Here is a 24,142-nt window from a genome sequence, read left to right on the forward strand (position 1 = left end):
CAGATCTGTATTCAGGCTACAAACAGGTTGGACTTGGTCGTTAGAACATGCATCTGCTAATATACAAGTACAACGTTTGACTTGGCATTTTTCTTGTGGTTACTGCAGCTAGAAGCTGTATTGTAGTCAGTTTGGGTTTGAGAGGTATGTTTAATATTGTGCAATTAGATGAAGCTGGCCGTGTTCTGGCAGTTCTTAAAAATCTCTATTAGAAGTGGAACAATGCGTTACTTTAGCACTCCTGTGTGCTTTTGTTCTGTGACTTCCTGCTCAGGACAAAATACCATTTTTTCCATTTTTGGAGCATAGGCAAATTCCTTTCTTGTGTCCTCACTAAAAAGGGGACAACCCTGGAACCAATGTTACTTGCACTTTTGGATCTGGAGATTGCAAAACCAGATTTCCTGTGATGCAAAATTACTGGCTTTATTGAGTGTCAAAAAGAAAAGGTGATATACTCGAGTATAATGTAGTAAATTGTTTTGTAGTATACACTGGCAAGCTTTTAAGTATCTTATCTGGGGAGGGCAGAGGCTGATTGAGGTAGTGCACAGAGGAGGTTGGGGCACTACAACCTGTCCAGTGTGTTTAAGGGAAGGGAAAAGGTAAATTTTTATGTAGTGGCAAGTCAATGAAGAAATTAAGAGAACAGTGGTAGAGAATGAGAAAACTAATTCTCGTTTTGAACAGAGCAAAACTAGCGTCTGCAGGATTAAGTAGGAGAACCATCTCGTGGGATGTGAGGATCGAAGCAATTTAAAAGCCATGCTGCAGAGTCAGGTCGTATTGTGTGTGTGTGGAAACCTCTCTGGGATGTAAATAAAATGATGTTAGGTGACTGTCAGACTGATTGCTAGAGCTGATGACTGACAAGAGAGTAGGTGTCTTCTGGCATGTAGGGCTTTCTAGTTTGTTTCAAGGTTTTAAAAACATCTTGGCAAATATTCTTGTAAAAACTCTTGAAACTAACTAGGTGTGGAAGTTGCATCTGCTCTCCTTCCAGGGAGAGGAGGGGCAGTCTTGGCCCACTGGGCCTAGCACAGCTCTGAAACAGATAAGGTTAATGGGTTTAAATCAAGGCTTCCCACTTGCTGATTTAAATCATGATTAAAGCTGATGATTTAAATTTAGTTCATTTAAGCTTTGTTTTGTATTTGATACTTTCTTAAAAGGAAGGTTTATTCTAATTGGTTAGGCTGATCTATTACTACTTGCTAAACAGGACAACGCAGCGTATTTACGTAAGCCCATTTATGCTATTACATGACAATAAATGTTTACATTAAAAAATGGTCATTTGTGTTTACTAGGTAAATAATTTCTCGTGACTTGTTCAAAACAGCATTTGAATAAACAGGTCAAATTAAATCTGGAAATTTTTTGTAATTAGACTATGAGCACACACTGGATACATCAGAGAAAATGTGTTTGCTGGAGTGTGTGCTATTAAAACGGACTTCATTTTAACAAGGTAGTGTTAACTGTACTTAGCAAAATGAACTGGTTGTTTTTGGTCACTGTGTCCTTCCAGCTCTTAGAATGAGCATAACTCATCTTCCCTTGTTTTGTTTTTATTCAGAGACTGGAAAAGAGAATCAGCTCCCTTCCTCCCTGCCTCCCTCCCTATCTTATGCTGCCTCCCCCATCTTTGAGTGAACTGAAGTAAATTAACAAGTGAATTGAAGAAACTAATCTTTCTGCCCTTTTTAAGAAAGATTTGTTTGGTACTTCATTGGATTTTGGTTCTACAGACTTAATGACTTTCTAGGTATTAGGTATTACGCTCTTGTAAATATTCTCTAGCAACCATGTGCTGCTTGGATAGGGCGTGCGTTTGTTTGTCTAAATTACTGTTTTAGGCTTTATTGTAAATTGTCATTAACTTAGAAAATAAGTTTAATGAGGTTAATCTTGAAAAATGTGTGTAAAATCCATTTAAAGGAAAATGTTTGGAATTTAAGTAGTCTTATCTAAGACCCTTATGAAATGAGAGCAAAGAAGTAGGCATTCAAATGGCATTTGAATAAAAAAGTCACATTAAATATGCATTTTTAAAATAATTTGACTATAATCACACGCTGGATACATCAGAGGAAATATGCTTGTTGGAGCGTGTGCTATTAAAGCTGACTTATTTTAACAGGAGCAATCACTCCATAGTGTATCTCTGTTGCCAGAGACAAACAGGCAGAAATGTGCCGGCCCCCAGCGGGTTCCACAGGCCGTGGCAGTGGGTTTTCCTGGAGGACTTCACACATTCCTATTCTAGGAATAGAATGGCAGTGGAGAAAGCAGAAACCTTTGCCTGAAGAAAACATGATTTTTTCCCTATTACTTGCACTTTGAGGGCATTTTCTATAATGCTGCTTTAAAGCAGCAGGCTAGGGATGAAGGCTGAAATAAAACCGAGAGAAGACTGCAGACTTTGTCCTCCCATGTTTCAGTATCATCCCCAACTGCTACTCCCTGATACTTGCTCTGGGTGGTGCCTTTAGCAGTGTCCCAGAATCGAGTGGCCAGCCCCACCCTTCTCCTTGATACAGGGATCAAAATAAGGAATCCAGCCACCTGTTGGCATAGCCCCGCTGCCCGCTCCCACACGCCTGTACACGTGCTCGCATTTTCCAGCACTGATCTTGGCTTTGCAATTATTTCTGAGAAGTCAGGTGATACGAGCCCTCTGACAGGGTAATGTTTGCTTGCTTGCTTCATGCAGACCCTGTGCAGAACCCCTGGCTCCTGGTTCGTCTGTGGGTCGTGTGTGATGGCTTCTTGTGGCTGTGCTGCACTGGAGTTGGGGACAGAGTAGGCTCCTTGCAGCGCGCTGCTTGTGACAAACTCTTGACAATCTGATGGTTACGTTCTTTTGCTTTTTTCTGGAGACTTTCTATCTGTTCTGGGCCATGCTATTTCAGCAATAGGAGAGCAATTGTCTGTTAGCATCTCCAGTCTCTTTGTGCCTTGCTGGTGCTCTTTCTGGATGGGTGAGGCCTCCTGAACTCCTGGAGATAACCTGCAAGGAGAGTCAGTGGCTCTGGTTTCTCATCTGGTGGGTGTGCCATGAGTGCAGCCATTTCACTGGCTGGTGTTTGAGCAGTGGACTCTGGCTCCGGACTGTTTTCCAGCTGAGCATTTGTGGTGATGTCAGACAGTGTGAGAAGGGAACATGACTTGGCAGGACAAAGTCTGCAGAAAGCTCAGCTCCACGTTTGGCCGAGAGCCTCAGAGGGAATGAGATCTGCACAGACCTTCTGCTGTGCAGCCTGTCACACGCCCTCTCACATGCTCCCTTCCTGTCACACAGATCCTCTTTCTCTCATTTTCAGACCCTTCCACCCTAGCTTCCACCCTGTGAGTTTATAAAACTGAAAAATCCCTTCTTATTTTGCTGTTATTGTACCTTGTCAGTGTTGTTTGCAATGACCCCCTGAGTAGAAATGGACCATACAGGCCAGTATCCAGAACAGTAAAGTCAAAAGCCGGGCAAGTTTACTTTGCAACAGAGCTCTTAATAGTCCTTTATTCTGACCTGCGCCCCTGTGCCAGTCCTCACTGTGTTTCTTGGCAGCTCTTCAGATCTCTCTCCCTGCTCTACTGTAGTCTTCTGGCTGATCTAGGTTTGGATGGCAACCCTTACCTCTCTTCTCCCACTCTTCTAAGAGCAATGTTAGCAAAACCTGCCAAAATATACCCCTGGTGATGCATGAGTGGGGAATAGACTAACAGTCAAGCTTACTTTGAAGCAATTTAAAACTCGGTTCCAGTATCCCTCCAATGTGTTCTTTATGGGGTATTTCTGTAGTACTGTCATTTCTTCCTGACCTCTGTGCTACATCTAGGGATGAGATTTCTGTGAACAGGAGTTGGTGCTTTCCTCCTGCTGCCCTTAAGGGAATCTTAATGACTTTCCTGCCTGCTTTGCAATCCAGTACTGTATTTCTGTTTTGCCTTTGAGTGGTAGTATTTGTTTTGATTGATGCTTTTAGGTGAGACAGTGCCTGGATACTAAGTGCTATATAGGTACATTATAAAAAGGCTGTTTCCCAGAAACAGTCCTCTTTCAGTTATGGCGATAGGTTGATGAAACTACTCTTGGGGTGGGAGGAAAGGAGGAAATCAGAAAAATGAACAAACAAGTGTACTGTAAACAGCCCTCCCCTTTGTTCTGTTCTTGCTGCTTTTGCCTCTTATTTTTCATGTTCTTTAAATTCATAGCTGGTAGAGGATGGAGAAGACCAGTTTGAAAGAGAATGTTGTCTGGACAAGGGTTTAAGGGTTGAAGGCGTTTAAATTTTCTTCTTGGCTTTGCTGTGATACATCCTACAACTTTACTTGTCCTTGGTCATCTTCCTGGTGAAATACTGCAGCTGCTTCTTGCTGCTGTTACGTGTTTCAGTAGTTTGTTCAGTGCTGACAGTGGACTGGGCTGTGTTGTGCTCAGAGGAGTCAGCAGCAGTTTGGGATGCTGATTTTGAAGAGATGGGCTGCGACAACCTGGGGAGCTGAGCAGATTTCCCTCTTGTGATGCCAGCTGGTAAAGGCACTTGGCTAGAACAGACATAGTTTAGTGGAGGTGAAATTATTTTTAAGGAAACAATTAGGTAAACGGCATGTTGTGTGATTATTTATCATTATCGTTTTCTACATGCAGTGCACTTTTTTAGGCATAATCTAGTTGGTTTTCTTATTGCTTACAGACTCGGTTTAACCCTTTTCCCTGGCATCTCCACTATCAGGATGTTGTTTTGGGTATTCTTGCTTTTTTAAAGTTCTGATCTCTTGCTTCAGTTTGAAGATGGCATTGGGATGACATCTTACGTCTGCTATGAGTCAAACGTACGTTCCCTGAAGCAGGGCTGTAACATCTGTGGGACTGAGGGTCATGAAGGAGGAGTTGTAGGATCCAAGGTAGAGTTTTCTTTTATTCTGTCATGTGGTGCCCCTGGGGAAGCCCACAGTCATCGAGGAGAGAGGCTCTATGTAAAAAAAAACAGCTTTTTGAACCTAGCCCCTCATTGCCATTGCCTCTGATCTGGATGACACTATGTATTTCGTGTCTCTTTTAAACCCTGTTCTCTGGGGAGACTGAGGAAGCTCTGGGCCTTAAAACTGTTGCTTCAAGGAATGGCTGGCTGTTATGTTTTGGACAGCTATGTATAACTGTACAGAACAAGGTCTTGATGGCTGAGTGAAGCTAGAGAAGGAATCCAGAAAGAAACAGTTTGTGGCATTTAAAAGGAGACTAAGGTGGTAGGGTCAGATCTTATTTTCAGCCTTCATGTAGGACATGATGGGGTGTCACTGCATGTAGGATATTTAAGAGCCAGTCAGCAGCAGGAATAATGAGCTGCAAACATCTCAACTTTAGTTTTCCAAAGCAGGGTCTTGCTAGTTAGCACATTATTTTGTAGTAGGAAATTTTCTGGGTTGCTTGAACACTTCTCATGTTTGATTTTATTCTTTTTGTGTGTGTGTCTGGTGATGTGGTTAGAAGTGCAAAAGAATTACACTATTAGCTAACATAGGGGCCATAGGAAGAAAAACAAACATACAAACCAAAACCATTTTGCATAGATACATTTAGATGTGCAAGTGGAAAAAAATGGCTTACTAATACTTTATGTGCTTGGGGAAATTGTGAGTGCTGTTGCCATTTTAAAGTGAGTTTCCATAGGGAGAGTTTGCTATTACAGCTGATGCTGACAAAGATATTCTGTAGACCAGGCTCCAGGCTGCATCTCCTCCCTTCCCCTTCTTCCCAAGGAGTGACGGAGAGCTGCCCTTTGCTCCTCTGCTAGCAGGAGTGGGCAGCTGCTCTGCTTTGTGTTTTTTCATCCTTCTGGGATGGGATTTTTCCTGTTGCGACCCCCTGTGAAAGCCTCAGTTGTGCTTCCTGCCATCTGAAGGTCAGTGCTGATAGTGGTGCCGGGCTGTTGATGAGCTGGATTTGCGACCAAACATGGAGGATTATCGCAGTTCAGCTACAAACGGCAAGTTCTGCTCGTGTTTGTCACCGTGGTGCTGCAGGACTTGGTGTTGCTCCAAAGTGGCTGTGCTCTGCCTGCTCCCCATGATGGGACGCAGCTCATCTGGCCAGACAGCTGAGAAAGGATAACTTGGCATTTTCCAAGATGACTTGGAGGGAAGGGGAAGGTGGGGGGATGCTGCTACTGTAACATCTTCCTTGCTGTAACCCAGTGCATGCCCTAGTTTTTGCCGTTCCTGTGGTGGTGATGCTGTAGGTTAGCCAGAAGCTGGAAGGCTGAGGTGATAGTAGAAAGCCCAGAAAGGGTAGAAAGGACTGGAGCTTTGTTATCCAGACCTGGCTTGTGCTGTTTTCCAGAGTTCAAGGGAACTTGTGTCAATGGCCTTAAAGGGATTTCACAGCAGCAAGGTGGCCACATCACTCCTGATATGACTTGTTACTCATTTCCAGTTCATTAACCAGGGAAAAGTCTGTCCTCTCTTCCCATCATCTCTTCTCTTTCTTCCTCTCTGCTTCTTTCCCTTTGCAAGGGGGACTGATACTTCCGTGCAAACAGGAAGAGAGGCGAGAGCAGCCTGCACAGGGTGACTGAACTGCAGTAACCTCCCCTCCTTTCTCCTCCTTTCAGTTGCAGGACCAAGGGCATCTGGCAGTTGGGAGAGAGAGAGGGAGGGAGGAAACAGAAAGGCACAGCCCATTTCAGGGTTTACCCACCCTAAAAGCAGTCACACGTATCCTCTCCTTTCCTCTTGCTCTTTGTGATGACATGGCACTCTTTGATCAGGCAGAAAGCAAGAGGTGAAGACAAAGGCAAAACCAAAACCTCAGCCTTTGACAAGCAAGGAATAATGAGAGGTAGGTGAGAGGGGAGGGAGCATCTTCTGGATGAGGTGTGTGAAGAGGAGAGCTGAATTCTTGCAAAACGATTGCTGTTTGGGTGAGGAGTTCTTTGCAGAGCTTGTACGTCCGTTGTGCTGACTCCAATCCCACCCATTCTGTCTTCATCAGATGTGCAATTTGAGAAGCTCTGTTGCCAAAAGCGGGGGATCCACAGGCTGGATAGGAAATAAACAAATCCTGTCCTCTTAAGATTATAGACAAGGAGTGACTTTGGTTGGCTTTTTTTTTTTTTAAGTGGAGCAAATCAAAAGTACTTTTTAGTAGGCTGATTCTACCTGGAATTATTGCGTTCTGTTTGGCAGTACAGTTGTGCCTTATGATCCTAATTTACTTTGTTCACCAGTTTGTTCAATTGTTGTTTTTTTTCAATCCTGTATTCCTTCTTACCTGAGGTAGGGTTGTACTGGCTTGGAATTTCTGTTGCTGCAATTGTTTGCTTATAATAGCATATTCAGTGGGTAAAGAGCATCTTAAGTTGTACTAGGTTCAGATTCAGAAATGTCTGCAGACCTCTTTGCATTTCTGTTGAAATATAAGGTCTGATTTTGGAAGCTGCTGTAGAGTCCTGTGAAATCTCAGTCCAACAGTTGTTGTTTTTCTTGGCAATTTAGATCTTCAGCCAGCTTTTGATACCCAGGGTACCATCACTACTGTGTGAGTTTTGCACTAAAATTTCAGCAGAGACTCTTATGCACTGTTGTGAGCCCAGCTTTCAGAGGTAGATTCAGATTGGGTGCTGACATTTGTATTGCATGCCAGAACACATTTAGAAGCCAAAATGCCAAATTATATCCCTTCCTTTAGCTACCTCTGAAAGATAGCTCTTCCTATCAGATGACTTTGTTCAACAGCCTGTTAGGCCCATGCAGAAAGGCGCAGTCCTGCTGACACATGGCTCTGTGACGTGTGAGCACAATCATGTTAACACATGTGGACAAATGTAAGGTCTCTTCTGCTGATGCTGGTGTGCTGCAGAGTGCACACGTGTGATTCATTACAGAACTGAAACATAACCATGTATTTTCCTTTGGCAGAAGGCTGTAGAATTTTGTAATTTACAGGACCAGGACTCTGGCCAGTAAATCCTGTTTTGAAAGATGCCAGAGACTTGTGTGAACTTCCTAAAAAGCTACCCTTTCCTCTGAACATCCAGTATTTGGAGGAGGACTTCTTGTGCTATTCCTCTGACTATTCCTGTGCTCCACAATACAGTTTCTTCAGATAAGTACTTCCATTGGACCTGGTTTGTGATTTCACAGAAAGCGCCAAACAAGGAATACCAGGGAGAGGACAGACCTGTTCAGCAGAAGTGTCACCACAACTGCATCTAGCTCATTCGGTTTCTTTATGTGCTGACCAATGCCATCTCCTTTACTTGTCTTCAATGAATGTGGGACAGAAATTAGGCATATGCTGTAGCTTTGTGTCTGTTGATGACAGGGCAGATCAAAGACTTCCAGAAGAGCGTGTAAGTGCTCCTGCTGAGCTTGGAAGAGGACACAGCTGAAGAAGTGGGATGAGATGAGGCCATTGCTGGAGGAAGTGACGAACATTTCTGGCACTTGGCATGAGGTATAAGAGCCAGGGCTGCCACCTCTAGTCTCTGCTAACAGTACTTTCTGTTGCAAGCATGCTGATCTTGAGACCATTGGTATCTGAGTTGTTCCATTGTCTGAGAAAAGAAAGGGGGAGTTAAGAAATGGAGTAAGGGTGAAGCTGGTGGTGACACATTTCAAAAGTGTCTAGAGTCTTGTCTGAGACATGGGTGGCAGGGGCTGCGGAAAGCTGTTTCCCTTAGCCTTTCATCTGTGTGTGCTTCCTCACTGGACAATGTCTGCTCATCAGGTTTCTGTGTTCTAGGTGCTGCGTTAGAGAGGAGTGATTGCTTCATCCTTTGTCACTTGGCCAGTCGTGGTTTCTAAAACTGACACAGTTGAGACAGACAGTGGGAGGCAACACAGCAGGTTATGTCAAGAAGACAGTGTTCCCTCTTGCAGTTGAGGCTTGCATCACCCTTCTACATTTTTAATTGAAGTGATGGTGCAGATGGAAAGATGTGAACCTCTAAATAACATGATTATTAGTACAAAACTCACAAGACTTTTAGTAATTTGAAAACAATCCTCATGTATTTCTGTGAAAAATAATTCCCTGGCCTGGTCATACAACCTCTGACTCACATGCCTCTGGGGGAAATGCTGGGTTAGATTTCTTTACCTAGCACCAGAGTGCTGCTAGTTGTAGTTAGGTCAGTTTTTCACAGCCTGCAACTGTTACTGGATCTTCAAAACTGAAAATTGCTCTGTCTTAGGAGCATAGAAGGCAAGAGGCCTCTCCTATCTGGCCCATCCTGTTTTGAGAAGGCTGGAGGCTGGTACACAAAGTGGGAACGTGTGGGTTGGTTTTACAGCGCTGAGATGGTGGCTGAGGCCCAACCCCTCGCCGTGTCCTGCGCGTACACACAGATTTATGCTCCTCTCCCTGTTGGTAGCTGCAGACTTCTCAGACATTGCCCGGAAGTCTGCAGTCTCTTGGAAACTCCCCTTTGGGCTCCAGATGTCCTGCTGACAGCAAGGTTTGCTCTTGCAGTGTCAGTTGTGTTTGTGCAGATGACACTGTTTTGAAATCGCATCGGGCTGCACCCTCCTCTCATGCCTTCTGGAGTACATCGCAGTTGTGGCTGGGATGCAGCGAGATTGGGTCACAGAGCTGAAGGCTGTGGGGCCTGAGCGCTGTCACCCAGTCCCTGAGCTGGGGCATCAAACTCTTCCTTTGCAAAATTGCCTGTGGTACTGCTGCTGGTGATTCATGCTGCACAATAATTAATGTTTGAGTGAGTCTTTTGCATAGTTTAAAGGAATGTGGAGATGCACTGAGGCAGTACACTTAGCTTGCTTTTTTCATGCCCAAACAAGTCTAGAGATGTCTGATACCAGCATCAATGAGGACTTTACGCAGGACTAGGAATAGAAGTCAGGTTTCGGTTTGTTTTAGTGAAGTTCTTATCTCCATCTGATGCTCTGTGCCTCTCCACAAGGTTTTCAGTTGCTGCACGATTTACTGTGGAAACTTTGTGTGGTGTTTTTTTTTTAAAGTTGATTTTGATAGCCAAGTTGATCCTTGAGGACTGTGAGTCTCTTTGGATTGGTTGCAAATCACATCAGTCAGGTTGTGCTCTCCCACAATAGGACTTCTTTCTTTCTCTGGCCTTGAGTTTCATGTTTGCTGCCGCTGCTTTTATCTTAGATAGTTGGTTTCTCCAGTGATCCAGTGGCTGTGTGTGCCAAAGGGGAGGGAGCTCTGAATTCCTTATACAGTTTGAGGCAGCTTGCAAAGGTCACGTGAATTGATATGTCCTGTGGTTTTTTTAACACCTGTTACCTCTCACAGTGTAATGGGAGATGGCAGGAGCATATGACTGCATTTATACTTGATGACTGTTTCAGAGTACTGGGAGAGGGGTGGTTTGTGGAAGTATTGCTTTTATCTTTGCCATTCTAAGAAAAGTTGCACTGTCTCGTCCAAATACCCAGGAAGGAAGAAGAGACTTGGGACTGTGGTCCTCTGCCTCTTCACAGTCAGCACTGCGGTGTGTGAGGTGTCCCCCTGCTTACTTGATGCTTTTGTATGTGGGCTGCTGTACAGCTCTTTGTCACCTCCTGTCTTGAAGAGAGTGGCAGGCTTTGAATCCTGAACTTAATCACTCAAGTTAAACTGGTGCAGGCCTTTAAAGTAGTTGCTTTTTAAATCAGTTAATCCCTTTAGCTTGCATTGGTAGATCACTGAGTTAAGATCAACTGATGAAATGCATGTTCAATCAGATTAGGGGTGTTTACATTAGCAGTTTGCATCAGTTTCACTAAGTCAGTGCAATCAAACCAGTAAGGCCATTTTTGTGCAAGTGGGGCTTCTTGAAAAAAGATACTAGATTCACTTTCCAGGTTCAAGATCTGTAGTGGAGTTAGTGCTGTGCAATAAAGATGCTTTTCAGTAGGGTTTCCAGGCTCCAGAAAAGGGTATCCTCAGAAGGTTGGTGGTGAATCTATTTCCTGAGGGTGGTGTAATGGTCATTTCCTGTAGGTATGATGGTGGCTTTCAGTTTCTTCCTGCAGATGAGGGGAGGATTTGTCATCTTCATCTTTGACACATCGTTGGTCTTTGGCACAGCCTTTGGCTACTGATATTAATAGGGAAATTCAGTGTTTTGTAGTCTTTGCTGAATCATTGTATCAAAATTGTCTTTCACAATTTTCTGTGTGCTCTGCAGTACATGCCACAGAATCCAGGGCAGCTGGCAGCAATGAGCTATTTGTTACTAGAATCTAACAAAGGCTGCTGGTTGTGAAGCCTGGAATTTCCCTCTTACACACTTGGAGAGGTCAGGACTGAAGTCTCCTGGTGGTGTTAGCAGTAATGAAGACTTGCTTTGATAAATATTTTAGCCATAAAAGGCAGTTTTGTGCCTGGGTGTACTAATCTTGTACCTTTTACTACAGTTTGTTAAAATACTGTGAGAATAAACATTGATAAAACCAAGTTAATTGTTGCTTTTAATAAATATCTTGAAGCTTGCTTGTGATGCAGATTGTAATAGATTTGGGGAGTTAATAGCCTCAGTAGTTGAACTCTTGCCTGTTTTGCATCCTTTTTTTTTTCTTTCCTTCCCCACAGGTACTTCCTTTCTGGCTTTCTGTAGCAGAGAGAAGGTAAAGACCTTGAAAGAAGACACCTGCAGCCCCTTACACAGCGGTAACAATGCTGCAACGATGAGATTATAGTGACCCCTTCCTGTGTGGCCTCCATGGGTCCCACTCAACTCAGCACACAGGATCATGGGAAGAGGGTGGCAAGTGTATTTGAGATGGAGGAGGAAGGGCTTTCGCTCTTCCCTGGCTCAGAGAACCCCCCTGAGCATGCAGGTATGGAAAAATTCTTTCTAAATCCATGCAAGCTAAAGGGTCTCCATTCTTTCAGCTGCAAGCGGAATTGATATTCTGGTGAAATTTTAGGGTGAGTTCTGCTGTGGTTGTGGCACTTGGAGAGAATCTCTAAGAATAGAAGCAGTTATTGATAGTTGAAGATGACCGGATTTATCCGGGTGATAAAGGCGTTGAATATTTTTCTTATTTAACTTTCTAGAGAGTAGGTCCATGGCAGTAAAATTAATTTATTTTTGTTAGCCTTATTAAAAGCTGCTGAACAATGAAGCTTTATCACAGGTCACAATCCAACAAGGATTAGTGATGCAAAGAAACAATAGGGCCTTGCAGATTCATATAATGGAAAGGCAGTAGAAGGTTTTTTTTACACATTTCTTTTTCTGGAATGTATGTGTCCACAATAATTAAACATGGTGTTATGTTATTCCATGATATTCTGAAGCTACATGGCATAAAAAAAGAAGACAGGCAGCAGAATCAAACTTAGAGTAATCCTCCACAAAGAACAGAGATTGAGAGTATGGTAAAATAGAACTGAGATTTTGCAGTTACATTTGCTGCTGATACACACAATCCTACACTTTCAGACTGTTGCTGCTGATACACACAATCCTACACTTTCAGACAGTAAGAAGACATAACATCTCTGGATGGGCAACAGGAAAAAAGGAAAACACAAGTAAGGTGTCCAGCGTAGTATCAGCAACTTGATGAAAATATGACAACTACATTTATTTGTTGAATAGTGAGGCAATGGGCAGTCCCTGATGTAAAAAGAAGAGGTTATCTGAACATTGACCTAGGACTCTTGAGTAGAGTAGAAATAGATAGAGTAATTGAAAGGTGAAGAGGTGTTACCAATAAATGTCCTTAAAACAGATTTAAGGACAGGAAAATAAGAAAAGATGACAATTGATAAATGCCTTACAAAAATGCAAGAAAAAAAGCCACAGAAAGTGAGGGGGGGGGAAAATTAAATAGGGAATCTACCGAAGAAGGAGGACCCTAATGAGACCTAGAGGTGCAGAAGTGGCATTCATGCTTGACACCTCTCAAATTATTTCTGTGTTATCTTTGACCACAGAAAATGCCAATAATAAGCTCCGTAACTAAAACAGCTAATGTTCAGAGATGTAAAGTAATTTGCATAGATCAAAGAATAAGCTTGTCTGTCTCAATAAAACAGTCACAGGAATGGTTGTCAGATGCTTAGTAACTTCTTGAAGAGATCCATTGAATTACTCTGCTGTCCCTCAAACATATGAACATAATTTGAGGCTTCCACAAAGTTGTTACACAAAGTTAACACACATGCAGCGGCAGACTGAGTAACCTGAAGTAACTGTAGGCATTGCATAATTCCTCTTGGTAATAGATTGTGTGAAGATGAATACAGCAGAACAAGAGAGGGCAATATTAGAGACTTAACCTTTCTGGTGACATTTTCCTGCTGTGCAATCTGCAATGATAAGTGCAGGCCAAAATGAGTGACCTCCAGATCTCTGTAAAGTCAATGGGATTGAAAATCAACACCAATATACTTAAGACTATGAAAACCAATAGGTAGCAAAGAACAGTAATAATAATTTCTGGGACTGACCTAAAACCTTTTACCATTTCAGGAACTTGAGCAGAATAGTAAATGTAACTGTGAGTAAAGATAGAAGTATTAGAACCACTGTATGAAAATGAAACATGCCATTGTAACCCTAATGGTGACTGGGAAATGCAGCAGCCTTGTCCTGCAAACCAAAACCTTTGAATTAACTCCAGTGTAAAGGTTTTCCAGGCGTATCTAAACTTAATCTAGTAATTTATCAGGACATGCTGTTTGTAATCTTTATGAATAGCTCCTGTAGAAGAATCTATAATATCTGATATACAGAAAAATACTTGCACTATGGCTATGCAGAAGATGTCAGATGTCAACATGGCTAGAATTACATGAAATGAAGAGAAAGATAGCTAATAGGGAGGGAACGCACAAATAATATTGGCAAGCATTTGGCTGGAATGCTTAAGGTGAGATGTGTTGGAGTAGACCAAAGACGTTTTCAGAATGCACAGCCAGTGATAGGATTAAGATCCATCGGAATAACATAGGAGGAACTGGGAGCTGCTGCACAAGACCATCCAAAATATAAGGCAGTAGCAAATGCCCTGTGTTTCAGATGGAATAACAAGGTTTAGTAAATGAACTGTCAGTATGAGAGTGCTTCAGTTTTAGGAGGGAGGAGCACTCTTCTTCAAAAAGTAATGATGGCTTCAGGGTTCCAAAGGTTCACAGGGCTTGTGCAGCGCGCTCCTTGCCTGCATATTGCCCCTAACTCCATGATGTTGCAGTCTTCTGTCTTGACAGTTTCCCTAGGTGATGCAGTTGCAGGGATTGCCCACTCAGTTTGCTTTTCGTATGGTCACAGTTTTAGCACTGTTTTTTTGTGATTGACTGCTGAGCCATTTTTCTTTATCCTTGCTCATGAGTATGGCGGAGAATAGAACTGAATTCTGAAGAAAATTACCTTCTGCACAGTCTTGGTTTTCAGCTCAACTTTTCTGCAGTGCTTTCTCCCATTGGTAACTTAACTGTCACTCCTGCGATGGAAAGTGCAGAACGGATACCTGGCATGAGTGTGTTTTAGCTCTTTTAACCTATATTGGAGGAGAACAAATGTAAAGTTGTATCTGCTTTATATAGTTGAGGTGAAATGGTTTAGATTATGTCAATAGTTGGTTTGTTGCAGAAGATATGCTTGCCTAGAAGGAGAGTCTGTGAAACGGGAGGCTTGATCTTTTCATTCGTGTGTTTGGGAGGTAGTGGGTTTGAGTGAGGATACTGGTTATTGTGAGGAATGAGACAGTCAGCTGCAAACACCATGCTTCTCTCACGTGTGTGGATTTTGTTTTCTTTTCTTTGTTTTCCTTTTCCTTGGTACTGTTTTGGTAGAAAATCCCCCCCTGAAGCGGAAGAAGGGCCCAGCTCCTAAGATGCTGGGAAATGAAGTGTGCAGCGTGTGTGGGGACAAGGCCTCTGGCTTCCACTACAACGTGCTGAGCTGTGAAGGCTGCAAGGGCTTCTTCCGCCGCAGTGTCATCAAGGGTGCACAGTATGTCTGCAAGAACGGCGGCAAGTGCGAGATGGACATGTACATGCGCCGCAAGTGTCAGAAGTGCCGGCTGCGCAAGTGCCAGGAGGCAGGGATGCGGGAGCAGTGTGAGTGCAGGAAATAGTGCTGGCAGGAGCACTGTGGCGCTGGGACAGGAGGGATGTGGGGAGGGCTGAGGGCAGATGGGTGTAAGGAATGGGGCAGTGTGAGTGCTTGTGGGTCACACGTAAGCCATGCAGGCTGCATGCTGAAATGTGTGTGGGAGGTCACTGAGAGCTTAGCAGGAATCACGTGGAGACTCGAGGCTGTTGGTGAGCACCACTGGTGTGCTGAGAGCCCCAGCCCTGCTGTATTGCTTGTGAGAGCTTGTGGAATAGGGGAAAGACGCACAACTAAGATTTACACATTCTTCAGTAGGCTGTCAACTGCATCAGTAAACTTGGGCTTCGGTCTGCTTTGTCATAAGGACTGCAAGGTTGATCACCACACTCCTTGAACAACAGGCACTTCCTTTTGCCTTGTGCTGTGGGCTTGAGACAGAGGCCAAGGGCAGCACCACAGTACTGCAGCTGTGCTTGTGCAGACCCGATCTCGTTGTTCCCTTTAGTGAACTCTGCTGTTTTTCTCAAATGAGCCAAAAGGCTGCTGTTTCTGAATGTTCTACAATGTTCCTGCTCACATACCAGGAACAGCCCTCCTTGGCCAAGGCATCTGAGTTTCATCCCTTTGCTGTGCAAGAGTGACTGAATGGATGCTTGGTTAATGTTAAAGCTATGTGAAGTCTCCTTTTCTGATATCCAGTACCCAAAACAGTGAGAAACAGAGGGTATTTTAGAAACATCTTATAAAAATACTTCTCCAAAAAGTAAGTCCCACTGAGCTGCACCGAGGAAACATGCTGTTCGTTTTTTTTTTTTCCAAAGTGAAACACTGCACACCTAACATATGTAATCAATATCTTTGTCACACTAGTTTGTATCAGCATTAGGTATGCTGTCTTTGCCCCATTTCCTCCTGCTCCTGAGAGCTACAAAGCAGATGTATTTGAAGAGCTATGTAGCAAGCCTACCTGTCCACTTTTCTACTCTTCTGTTGCAGGTGGATACTAGAGAAGCCTCCGTGTGTTTCTGCAGTTACTCATTGTCTTATGTTGAAGACAGCTCAGGAAAATTAGGCCAAAAGGGATCTTCAGGTTGTTGGCCACTCTTGTCAGCACTGTAATCCCCACTAAAAATTCACGTAGTTAATCTTTAGAGAAACGGAGGGGTTTTTTTCTTCCAGCTGTTTCACTTGGAAGGTCATTCCAGAACTTCCCTCTACTAATTATTGGAAACATTCTTCTAATTCCCAGACTGAAGTTATTCATGGCCAGTTTATTGTTCTTCAGCCACTGTGAACCATGAGATTAAATTGTTCCTTCATGGCAAACCAAGCAACTTGGATTGCTGTGAATTAAGCATGGTGTGGAAGCTTGCACATAGGCAGTTTCCAAGATTCAGTAGTATCTGGTAACTTGTTACTCGGCTATAAATTCTTTGTGCATCCGAGTCCCAAGATGAGGGACTGTAATTGCTTGGATCAATTACTTCCCTTCTTAAACTAACGCTGCGGTTAGCATTCTCTAGTCTTACAGATCCTTCTTAATTTGTTAATTGCACTGAATGTCTTTTCTGTTAAAATTGTAATTTTTGAGCGCGTGTATACCTATGCGTGCATCCTCACTGTTGGAAGTTGGAGATAAAGGTTACTCTCAGCTTGAATGTGCTGTGTTCTTCATCTTCCTGTGGACTGTCCATTTTGGAATGATCTCTCATGATACCTCTCCATTTCTTGTCTTCATGTTCACATGATTCTTTTGAGAAGTGCAAATATGTACGTGTTCAGTTCTGGGGCCTGCCTTCCTGTGTAGCAGATATGTTTCCTTGTTATCTGTGCATAAAAAAATGGCCAAAGAATATTTCAGCACTTTTAACATCTTGATTACAAAGTCAAGCTTTATTTTTTTTTTAGTCTTTGTTCCTGAAGATAAGGACGGTGGTTTTTTTGCAATCAGTCTCTTTTCTGCTTTTTGTTCATTCATCACTAACTCACAGGATGAGTCTCTTGAAGATAATCCTTGAATCCAGGTAATGTCTGGTAGTTTCCTTTTTTTTGGATGCAACTTGCAAATAGTTTTTGCAGATTTGACTTAAAGAAACAACAAACCTCGACTACATCCAAATCAGTGAATTCTTAAGTTAACTCAGTTACAGGCTGTTAACAGGTTTTTGTATTTAAATTAATGAGCAGTCAGTCCAATAAGATGTTTCACAACACATGCCTCCAAGTTGTTTTAGTCCTTAAAATGTTACATCTAAATGACATATCCTTTGACTTCACGACTGAAGAAGGCTTCTAGCCCTGCTGCTGAAGTAGTACTTGCAGTCAATACGTTTTATGCAAAGCTATTCTTTCATTATTCATCCTGTGGTAAGTTAGTACTGCAGCAGTCTGCTGCAGGTGGGCTGTGTAGAAAATTGTCCTTTCACTCTTGAACTCCATCCAGTACTGAGTCTGGCCTCTTAAGAAGAAGATGAAATGACACAAGCTGTTAATTTTAGAATTACTTAAAGTGGGGAAAACAGGGAGAAACAAATTATAAATATCACTGTCTGCTGTTTACATTGTGTACACTCTGATACACCGGGTACAGGCAGCTGTGATCTCTGCCTGTCTTTCCACTGCATGTTACTCTGTGTTTAGTGTGGTTTCCAGTGTGCTTCTTTGTCATGATTGGTCTCTGGCTATTCCTGCTTTAGATGTTTTGTCTGAAGAACAGATCCAACTGAAGAAACTGAAGAAGCAGGAAGATGATCAGGCTCGGACAGTCGTGGTGCGCCCAAACCCTCCAAATTCGCCAAGCCCTTCCCACAAACTGACACCTGAACAGTTGAGCATGATTAAAAAGCTTGTGGCTGCTCAGCAGCAGTGCAACCAGCGCTCATTCACAGACAGGCTCAAAGTGACGGTAAAAATTCTACCAGTGAACTCAAAATAAGAAAAAGTGAAGTTTGGGGAGTTGGGGTTGTGGGTAAACTGTTTGGGAGATTAGAGATACTCTAGCTTTAGGCACTGTATGTGTGGGCCAAAATTCTGTAAAGAATAGCAAAGGATGATGTTCCAATGTGTCTCTTTTTTTTTTTCTTTGTTCATCTTGTCATCTTTCTGCCCTGACTCCATCTTTCACATACATCCTCTGTCTCTTCCCGTTCCCACAGCCGTGGCCCCAGGTTCCTGACCCGAATAACCGTGAAGCAAGGCAGCAGCGTTTTGCTCACTTTACAGAACTTGCAATTATCTCTGTGCAAGAGATTGTGGACTTTGCCAAGCAACTACCTGGCTTCCTGGAGCTCACCAGGGAAGATCAGATTGCTTTATTGAAGACATCTACCATAGAGGTGAGGGTTTGGCTCCACCACAATTCATAGTAGCAGAGATGAAAGAATTTGGAGTACCCACCTGGAGAACTGGTTCCATCCTTTTTTATGGGAATGGCAGGCTGAAGGACCCCAGCTATGGGACCATTACTGCAGTGCCAGGCTATGCTGGCAAAGGGTCATGGAGGAGAATGGGGCAAGAGCCTTGGTAGTGGTAAGCAGGTATCTTCCCCAGAAACAGGCACCGCAAAAGATGCAGCAGAATTTACCTTGGAATTTTTAAGCACTCTGAGAGAACCTGCTTGGAAGGGTGTTTGTTGTTGGTTTTGGTTTTGTTTTTTCTCTAACACTCAGCAAATTATCGATCTTTTAATGTTCTTCTGTGTTTTCAAATCAAGTATATCTACTTCTGGTTTCAGGTGATGTTGCTGGAGACATCACGGCGCTACAATCCAGAGATTGAGAGCATCACCTTTCTTAAGGACCTAAGCTATAATCGGGATGACTTCGCCAAAGCAGGTGATACATTAGACAGGTGTTTCTTCCTTTCCTGTGTCTTGTGTTCTTTCATCTTTTCCTTTTTAATGCTGGCTGCTGGAAATAATATGTGGGGCCTTAAAACTGAAGTCAGGTGAGATGTTTAGAACAGGACCAGACCAATAGCCCCATAAACCATTTTTTGCTTTTAACAGGTAATAGTAGCTCAGTTTTTTAGGTGTGAACTTGCTTTGGAAAGTTTGGACTCTTACAGCATGAAAATCTTGCTGTAAGCCTGCACCTAGGGCTAGCAGCTGGTGTGAGCTGCCTTGCTGGTAGACATCTGACATGGACATCTTAGAGCTGTATCAGATCACAACAAATCAAACCCCAGTCTTCTCTGCTTTGCAGATATTTCACTTGCTAATCTAGATATGCTTTGAGTGATGATGCTAGTGTGATTACATTTCAGTTGATATGAAGTCTGTATTGTGCACTGAAGGTCCCTGCAGAGTGCTTCAGATGTCTCATCAGCTCAGTATACAATGGTCTGTGGTGATGTGATTTCTGAAGTCTGTTTTTCCAGGAGCGACAAGTGTCTCTAATTTCAGATGAAGTAACAGGACGTCTGTATATTCAGCATTTCTGAAAGAGAGACTTTGGCTGTTCTTCATGTAACTTATTTATTTATTTATTCTGTGGGTAGCTATTTAACCATTTATATTTGAGATGACTTGTATATGCAATTCCTCTTTGACACTCTTCCTGGTAGCCTTTTCTTCAGATTATTAGGAAGGCAGAAAGCAAGCACGCAGAAAGCTTCCGTTCCTCTTGTTCAGTCTTCTCTAATGCAGTTGTACTGCAGGAAATTAGAAACTTGGATGATGTTCTGGGGGAAAGTCCTACAGTTTTCGGCGTGATCGTATAGCACGTAGCACAAAGAGCCGATTCGGCTGTGCCCTCTATATGTTACAACAATAAATAACAACGTATCTCTGCCTGACTACATTTGTCAAAGGAGGTGATTGGAAGCCCAAGTCACGCTCTGCCTCAACTCTCCCAGCTTTTTGAGCTTAAGGAAATGGCATAGTTGAGACTTTTTAGAACTATATGTTTTCAGCTGAGATGGACTTCAGATGAATCTGTAGCATGGGATTAAAGCTTTCTTTAAAAGCAAGAGGGTTGCTGGGTTTGAAGGAGGTGATGGTGTGAGAGTGGAAAGTGTAGATAATATACTTGCAGGCTTCTGACCTTTTTACAGACTTAGATCTGATAGTTGATGTCGTGTTCCTTTAGCTGTTGCCTAGTAATGTGCTGTAGGGCATTTAAGGCTCTAAGAAAAGCCAGAAATGGTATAATTTAACAGTTAGAGCCTGACTCCTTAACCACTGCTGGTGCTCACCAGTAGTGGTGGGATGTAAAGGGAGGTTTCAGCCACACTTGGAACACAATGTAAGGGATTTTCCTTGCCTGCCTGTCCTCTCCACTCCATGGCATACTGTGGTGGGTTTCTGACAGCTTATTCTGTGAGAGGGAAGGGGAGAGAGAGTTGCCTCACCTTGTTCTCTATTGCAGGTCTGCAGTTTGAGTTCATTAACCCCATCTTTGAGTTCTCAAAGGGAATGAATGAGCTACAGCTCAACGATGCTGAATATGCACTTTTAATTGCCATCAACATTTTCTCTGCAGGTAAAAATCCAGGGAGATCTGAAGAGCTACAGCAGTGAGTCAGAAGGCAAAGAAAGTGGAGTTAAGGAAGGTCACAAGCTGAAGAGGAGTACTAGAGAGTGTAAAGGGTTTAGTGATAAAGGGAGCATGCTTTGGGTGTTCATTATATTCTGAATTTTCTAGTGCCACCTCCAGAGGAAATCAGATTCCCCACTGCTGGAAAGCTGTATAGCAAAATCAGCCAATATTACTCATTTAGAAATTGCTGATTTACTGTTCTGATAATGCACCTGGCACGACCACTGTGTGGAACAGGGCAGGTGGCACGAGTGACATCTTGTGGCCAAGTACAGGCACTCTGGGCATGAGATCAGTGTCGCCCTGGGCCAGGAGAGAGCTTTGAAAAGTAGCCACCTTTAATCTTCTGTTTTCTGTCTTGTGACCTGAAAGATGATTTTTTTATTATTTTTTTTAAATTGTTCCTGTTTTCTAACTGGCTCAGCTGCTGGAGAGACTTTCCCATTCCCTCCTGAATGGTTAGCTTCTTATCTTCACTGGGACAGGAATGTGAGACCAAACACACAAATATAGTGCTCTTTGGTCTCTCTAACCTTCCACCTCTGCAGGAGTCAGATTGGAATCCCCATGTGTGGGTAGACATGACTGAGAAAGAACAGTTACAGAAGACTTACATAGCTGCTGCAGTCATGTATGACTTTCCCAGCTGTGATAGGTGAATGCTAGATGCAGTTCTGGGGAGAGAGCATACTGAGGGACTGGAGTTAGGCAGGGATGTCAAGTCCAGTGAAGCTGCCTGTGGTGATCTGCTTACTTCTAATCTGCTTTTTGGCAGACCGACCGAATGTGCAGGACCAGTCCCTGGTGGAGCGGCTGCAGCACACCTATGTGGAAGCCCTTCATTCATACATTTGCATCAACAGACCAAATGTAAGTGCCTGACCAGAACATCCCCAGCCATGATACAAACTGATTTTGTACTTATGCAGACACGGTTCCTGCAGTACTGTATGTGACAGGTCTCTTGCAGCTGGTATGGTCATGCTCTTCCCTTCTGTGGCTGTTTGTTAGCAACTGTAAATGTGGGATCTGGGAGCAGCCACAGCCTGCTGTCCTGTTTCGTATTCCATGGTTTAGCCAGCTTGGAAAATCTGCAGTTTTGGAACTTGGTGTGATTATTTGTGTTCCTCCTCCACGCTGCTGCTCCTGGAGAAAGTCTACTTTGGAGGAAGTCAGGATTGTGATTACAATGCATCACCTAGTGCAATAATTTGTTTTTTAATAAAGTTTTCGTGTGACTTTACTAACAGCTGTCTGTTTGTCTGACTCTGCAGGACCGCCTGATGTTTCCACGGATGTTAATGAAGTTGGTCAGTCTTCGGACACTAAGTAGTGTCCACTCTGAACAGGTGTTCGCCCTTCGGCTGCAGGACAAGAAACTCCCTCCCCTGCTCTCAGAAATCTGGGATGTGCATGAGTGACTGCATGCTCCCAGGGCGCTGACATACCGATGTAATGCCATCTTCAGTCCTTGCTAACGAGAAGCCAGCCTCCCCTCTCCAAAGCACTGGACTCTGGGCTAGGCAGTGCAGGGAGTGATGAGCCTGGAGTTTCAGTGTTGTCTTGAGACTGTGCAGGAGAGCTGAGGTAGATCAGATGGGGGGGGGGTTAGTTTCAATGTAGTGCCCGTACCCCAAAGTTATAACGTGAAACATCTGAAAACGGTAGAAATGAAGACCTTCCCCCCAGACATGTACACCTCTTTCTTCAGAGCCTTTCTGTTCTCTAAGCATGTCCTTGAGGGTTTGCCCATTGATCCTCTCCTCTCTTGTTGATTATGAAAATAAATTTGCAGGAACTTGCCAAACCCTCTCTATTGAGAGTAACCCAGCTCAAAAGGCTTCTGCAGGGTCCCCAGTGTACCTGGATCTGAGGAGCTCAGGGAAGTCAATGTGGATGTTCTAGGGGTTTCACTGGGTTTCCTATAAATAAAATCTCTTGTATGTGCTGCCCTTTACAACGATTCCAAGAGAAGTAGCTGTTATTTCTTTATTATGAGACTTCATCTCTAGAGCTGCCCTTTCATTCTGGCCCTCCTTTGGAGAAAGGATTCCTCTCATGTGTAGTGCCCTTTGTCTAACAGGAAGGCCCTCTGGGTAGGGAACATTTGTACATCAGAAAGATGTCAGGCAGAAATCAGTGCATTTTTTTTTAATGTAATACATTGCAGTTCACTTTACTTTTGATTTGCTAGCAGCTGGAAAACTTTAGTTAGAAGCGAATCAGAGCATAGATTTTCTCTTAAGGGATGGAATAGAAGAGAGATAGGTGGGAAGGACTGGTACCTCGGCTAGGTAGGTATGGTGGAAGGATCTCAAAAACTTCCAAGAATCTGGAGCATGTGGCATGTGTCTCAAGGTGGGTGTGAAGATGTATTGGCCAAGGAGAGAGGACACACTGCATTTAGTCAAATACGTGGGCATTGCGCAAGCTATGGGCTGCACAACTCTCAGATCATGGGCTGCAGGAATATTGGTTGTGAGCAGATCCACTTGTGTCTTCTTCCTTTTGCCAAAGTCTTTCCAAGGTACTTGCTCAAGGTTTTAGTCATGGTCATGGGTTATGGAGATCCCTCCTGTACGAGGAGTGCCAACTGCTTTAGAAGGACAGTCTTGTATCCTTTCTTCACTTCGGGCACTGTCAGGTCCACACTGGATTTATGCCCTAAGTTCTTAAGTATCTGCATCTATAAGTATTCTAGGATTTACAGCAATATTTTGTCTGACAGAAGAGAAATATACTATTTCTAAACCATGTTCCTTATTTTCCAAGAAACAACATCTTATGGCTGATCTCAGAGATGTAACCTTAAGTATCCTGGTAGCTTGGTCTCATAAGTCTTCTCTGTCATAGGGGTCTATGTTTGCTTGCCCGGTGAGCATCCCAAGAGCCTAGGTTCACATGGCTCTTTTTTTGTTTGTTTGTTTTTTGGTTGGGTTTTTTTTTTTGGCTGTGTATCTGAGCGCTATGCCCGTGGTGAGGGTATCGTGTCCATTTTGCACTTGAGGTTGGTCCCCTGCCACTGGCCTTCACTCTGCACCTTTGTAAAGCACTTGTAACAATCTGTAAAATAATCTGTTGTTTTTTATAACTCATTGCAATTGCAGAAATTCTTGTTTAAATCTGTATTTTTAACTAATCTGTTTGAGAAATGTTAATGTTTATATAAAAGAATAAAGCCTAATACAGGATTTTTACATTCTCTGTGCTGTCATTAGACTGGAGGAGGGTGGAATAAGTTCTTGATGTAACAAGCTTAAAGCCGAGACAAAAATGAGTACAGAGGCTGGGGAGAGGGAAGAAGTGGTGAAAAAGAAAGAGCAGTGCAACCCCAGGCAGTTTCTTTGGGCCTCTAGTATGAGATTTTAGCTTGTTACGCACCTTGCTGTGCATCAGAGCTGGCAAATAGGTTAAGTGGGTTAAGTGCACATCATGGAGACCATGAATTATTCATACACACCTCACCTTGATTTGTACAGCTACATTCCAAATTAAACCTCTTTATTTCATGCGCACTACTCCATTTTCTGCATATCGTGGCTCACCAAAATTGAAAGAGCAGTCCAGTGGCTG

General features: G+C 43.3%; 1 protein-coding gene across 1 annotated transcript; it reads left to right on the plus strand.

Annotated features, from left to right (window-relative positions):
• Positions 1–11,543: 11,543 nt before the first annotated feature.
• NR1H3 (nuclear receptor subfamily 1, group H, member 3) lies at positions 11,544–22,724 on the plus strand. The gene is made up of 8 exons (XM_010184985.1): positions 11,544–11,805; positions 14,771–15,037; positions 17,729–17,937; positions 18,188–18,367; positions 18,766–18,865; positions 20,399–20,512; positions 21,345–21,439; positions 21,844–22,724. Exons 1-8 carry the CDS (start codon positions 11,688–11,690, stop codon positions 21,988–21,990), a joined length of 1,230 nt encoding a protein of 409 aa, XP_010183287.1. The 5' UTR covers positions 11,544–11,687; the 3' UTR covers positions 21,991–22,724.
• Positions 22,725–24,142: the final 1,418 nt, after the last annotated feature.

This window comes from Mesitornis unicolor, unplaced genomic scaffold (assembly GCF_000695765.1).
Source record: "Mesitornis unicolor isolate BGI_N332 unplaced genomic scaffold, ASM69576v1 scaffold2755, whole genome shotgun sequence".
In the NCBI taxonomy this organism is placed as follows: domain Eukaryota; kingdom Metazoa; phylum Chordata; class Aves; order Mesitornithiformes; family Mesitornithidae; genus Mesitornis; species Mesitornis unicolor.

Bases quoted from the DNA above. Each gene is read 5' to 3' on its own strand.
- NR1H3 (XM_010184985.1), top strand. From the start codon at position 11,688: ATGGGTCCCACTCAACTCAGCACACAGGATCATGGGAAGAGGGTGGCA. The intron at 18,368-18,765 runs GTGAGGGTTTGG...TTCTGGTTTCAG, and splicing joins TGAAGACATCTACCATAGAG to GTGATGTTGCTGGAGACATC. The intron at 20,513-21,344 runs GTAAAAATCCAG...GCTTTTTGGCAG, and splicing joins CATCAACATTTTCTCTGCAG to ACCGACCGAATGTGCAGGAC.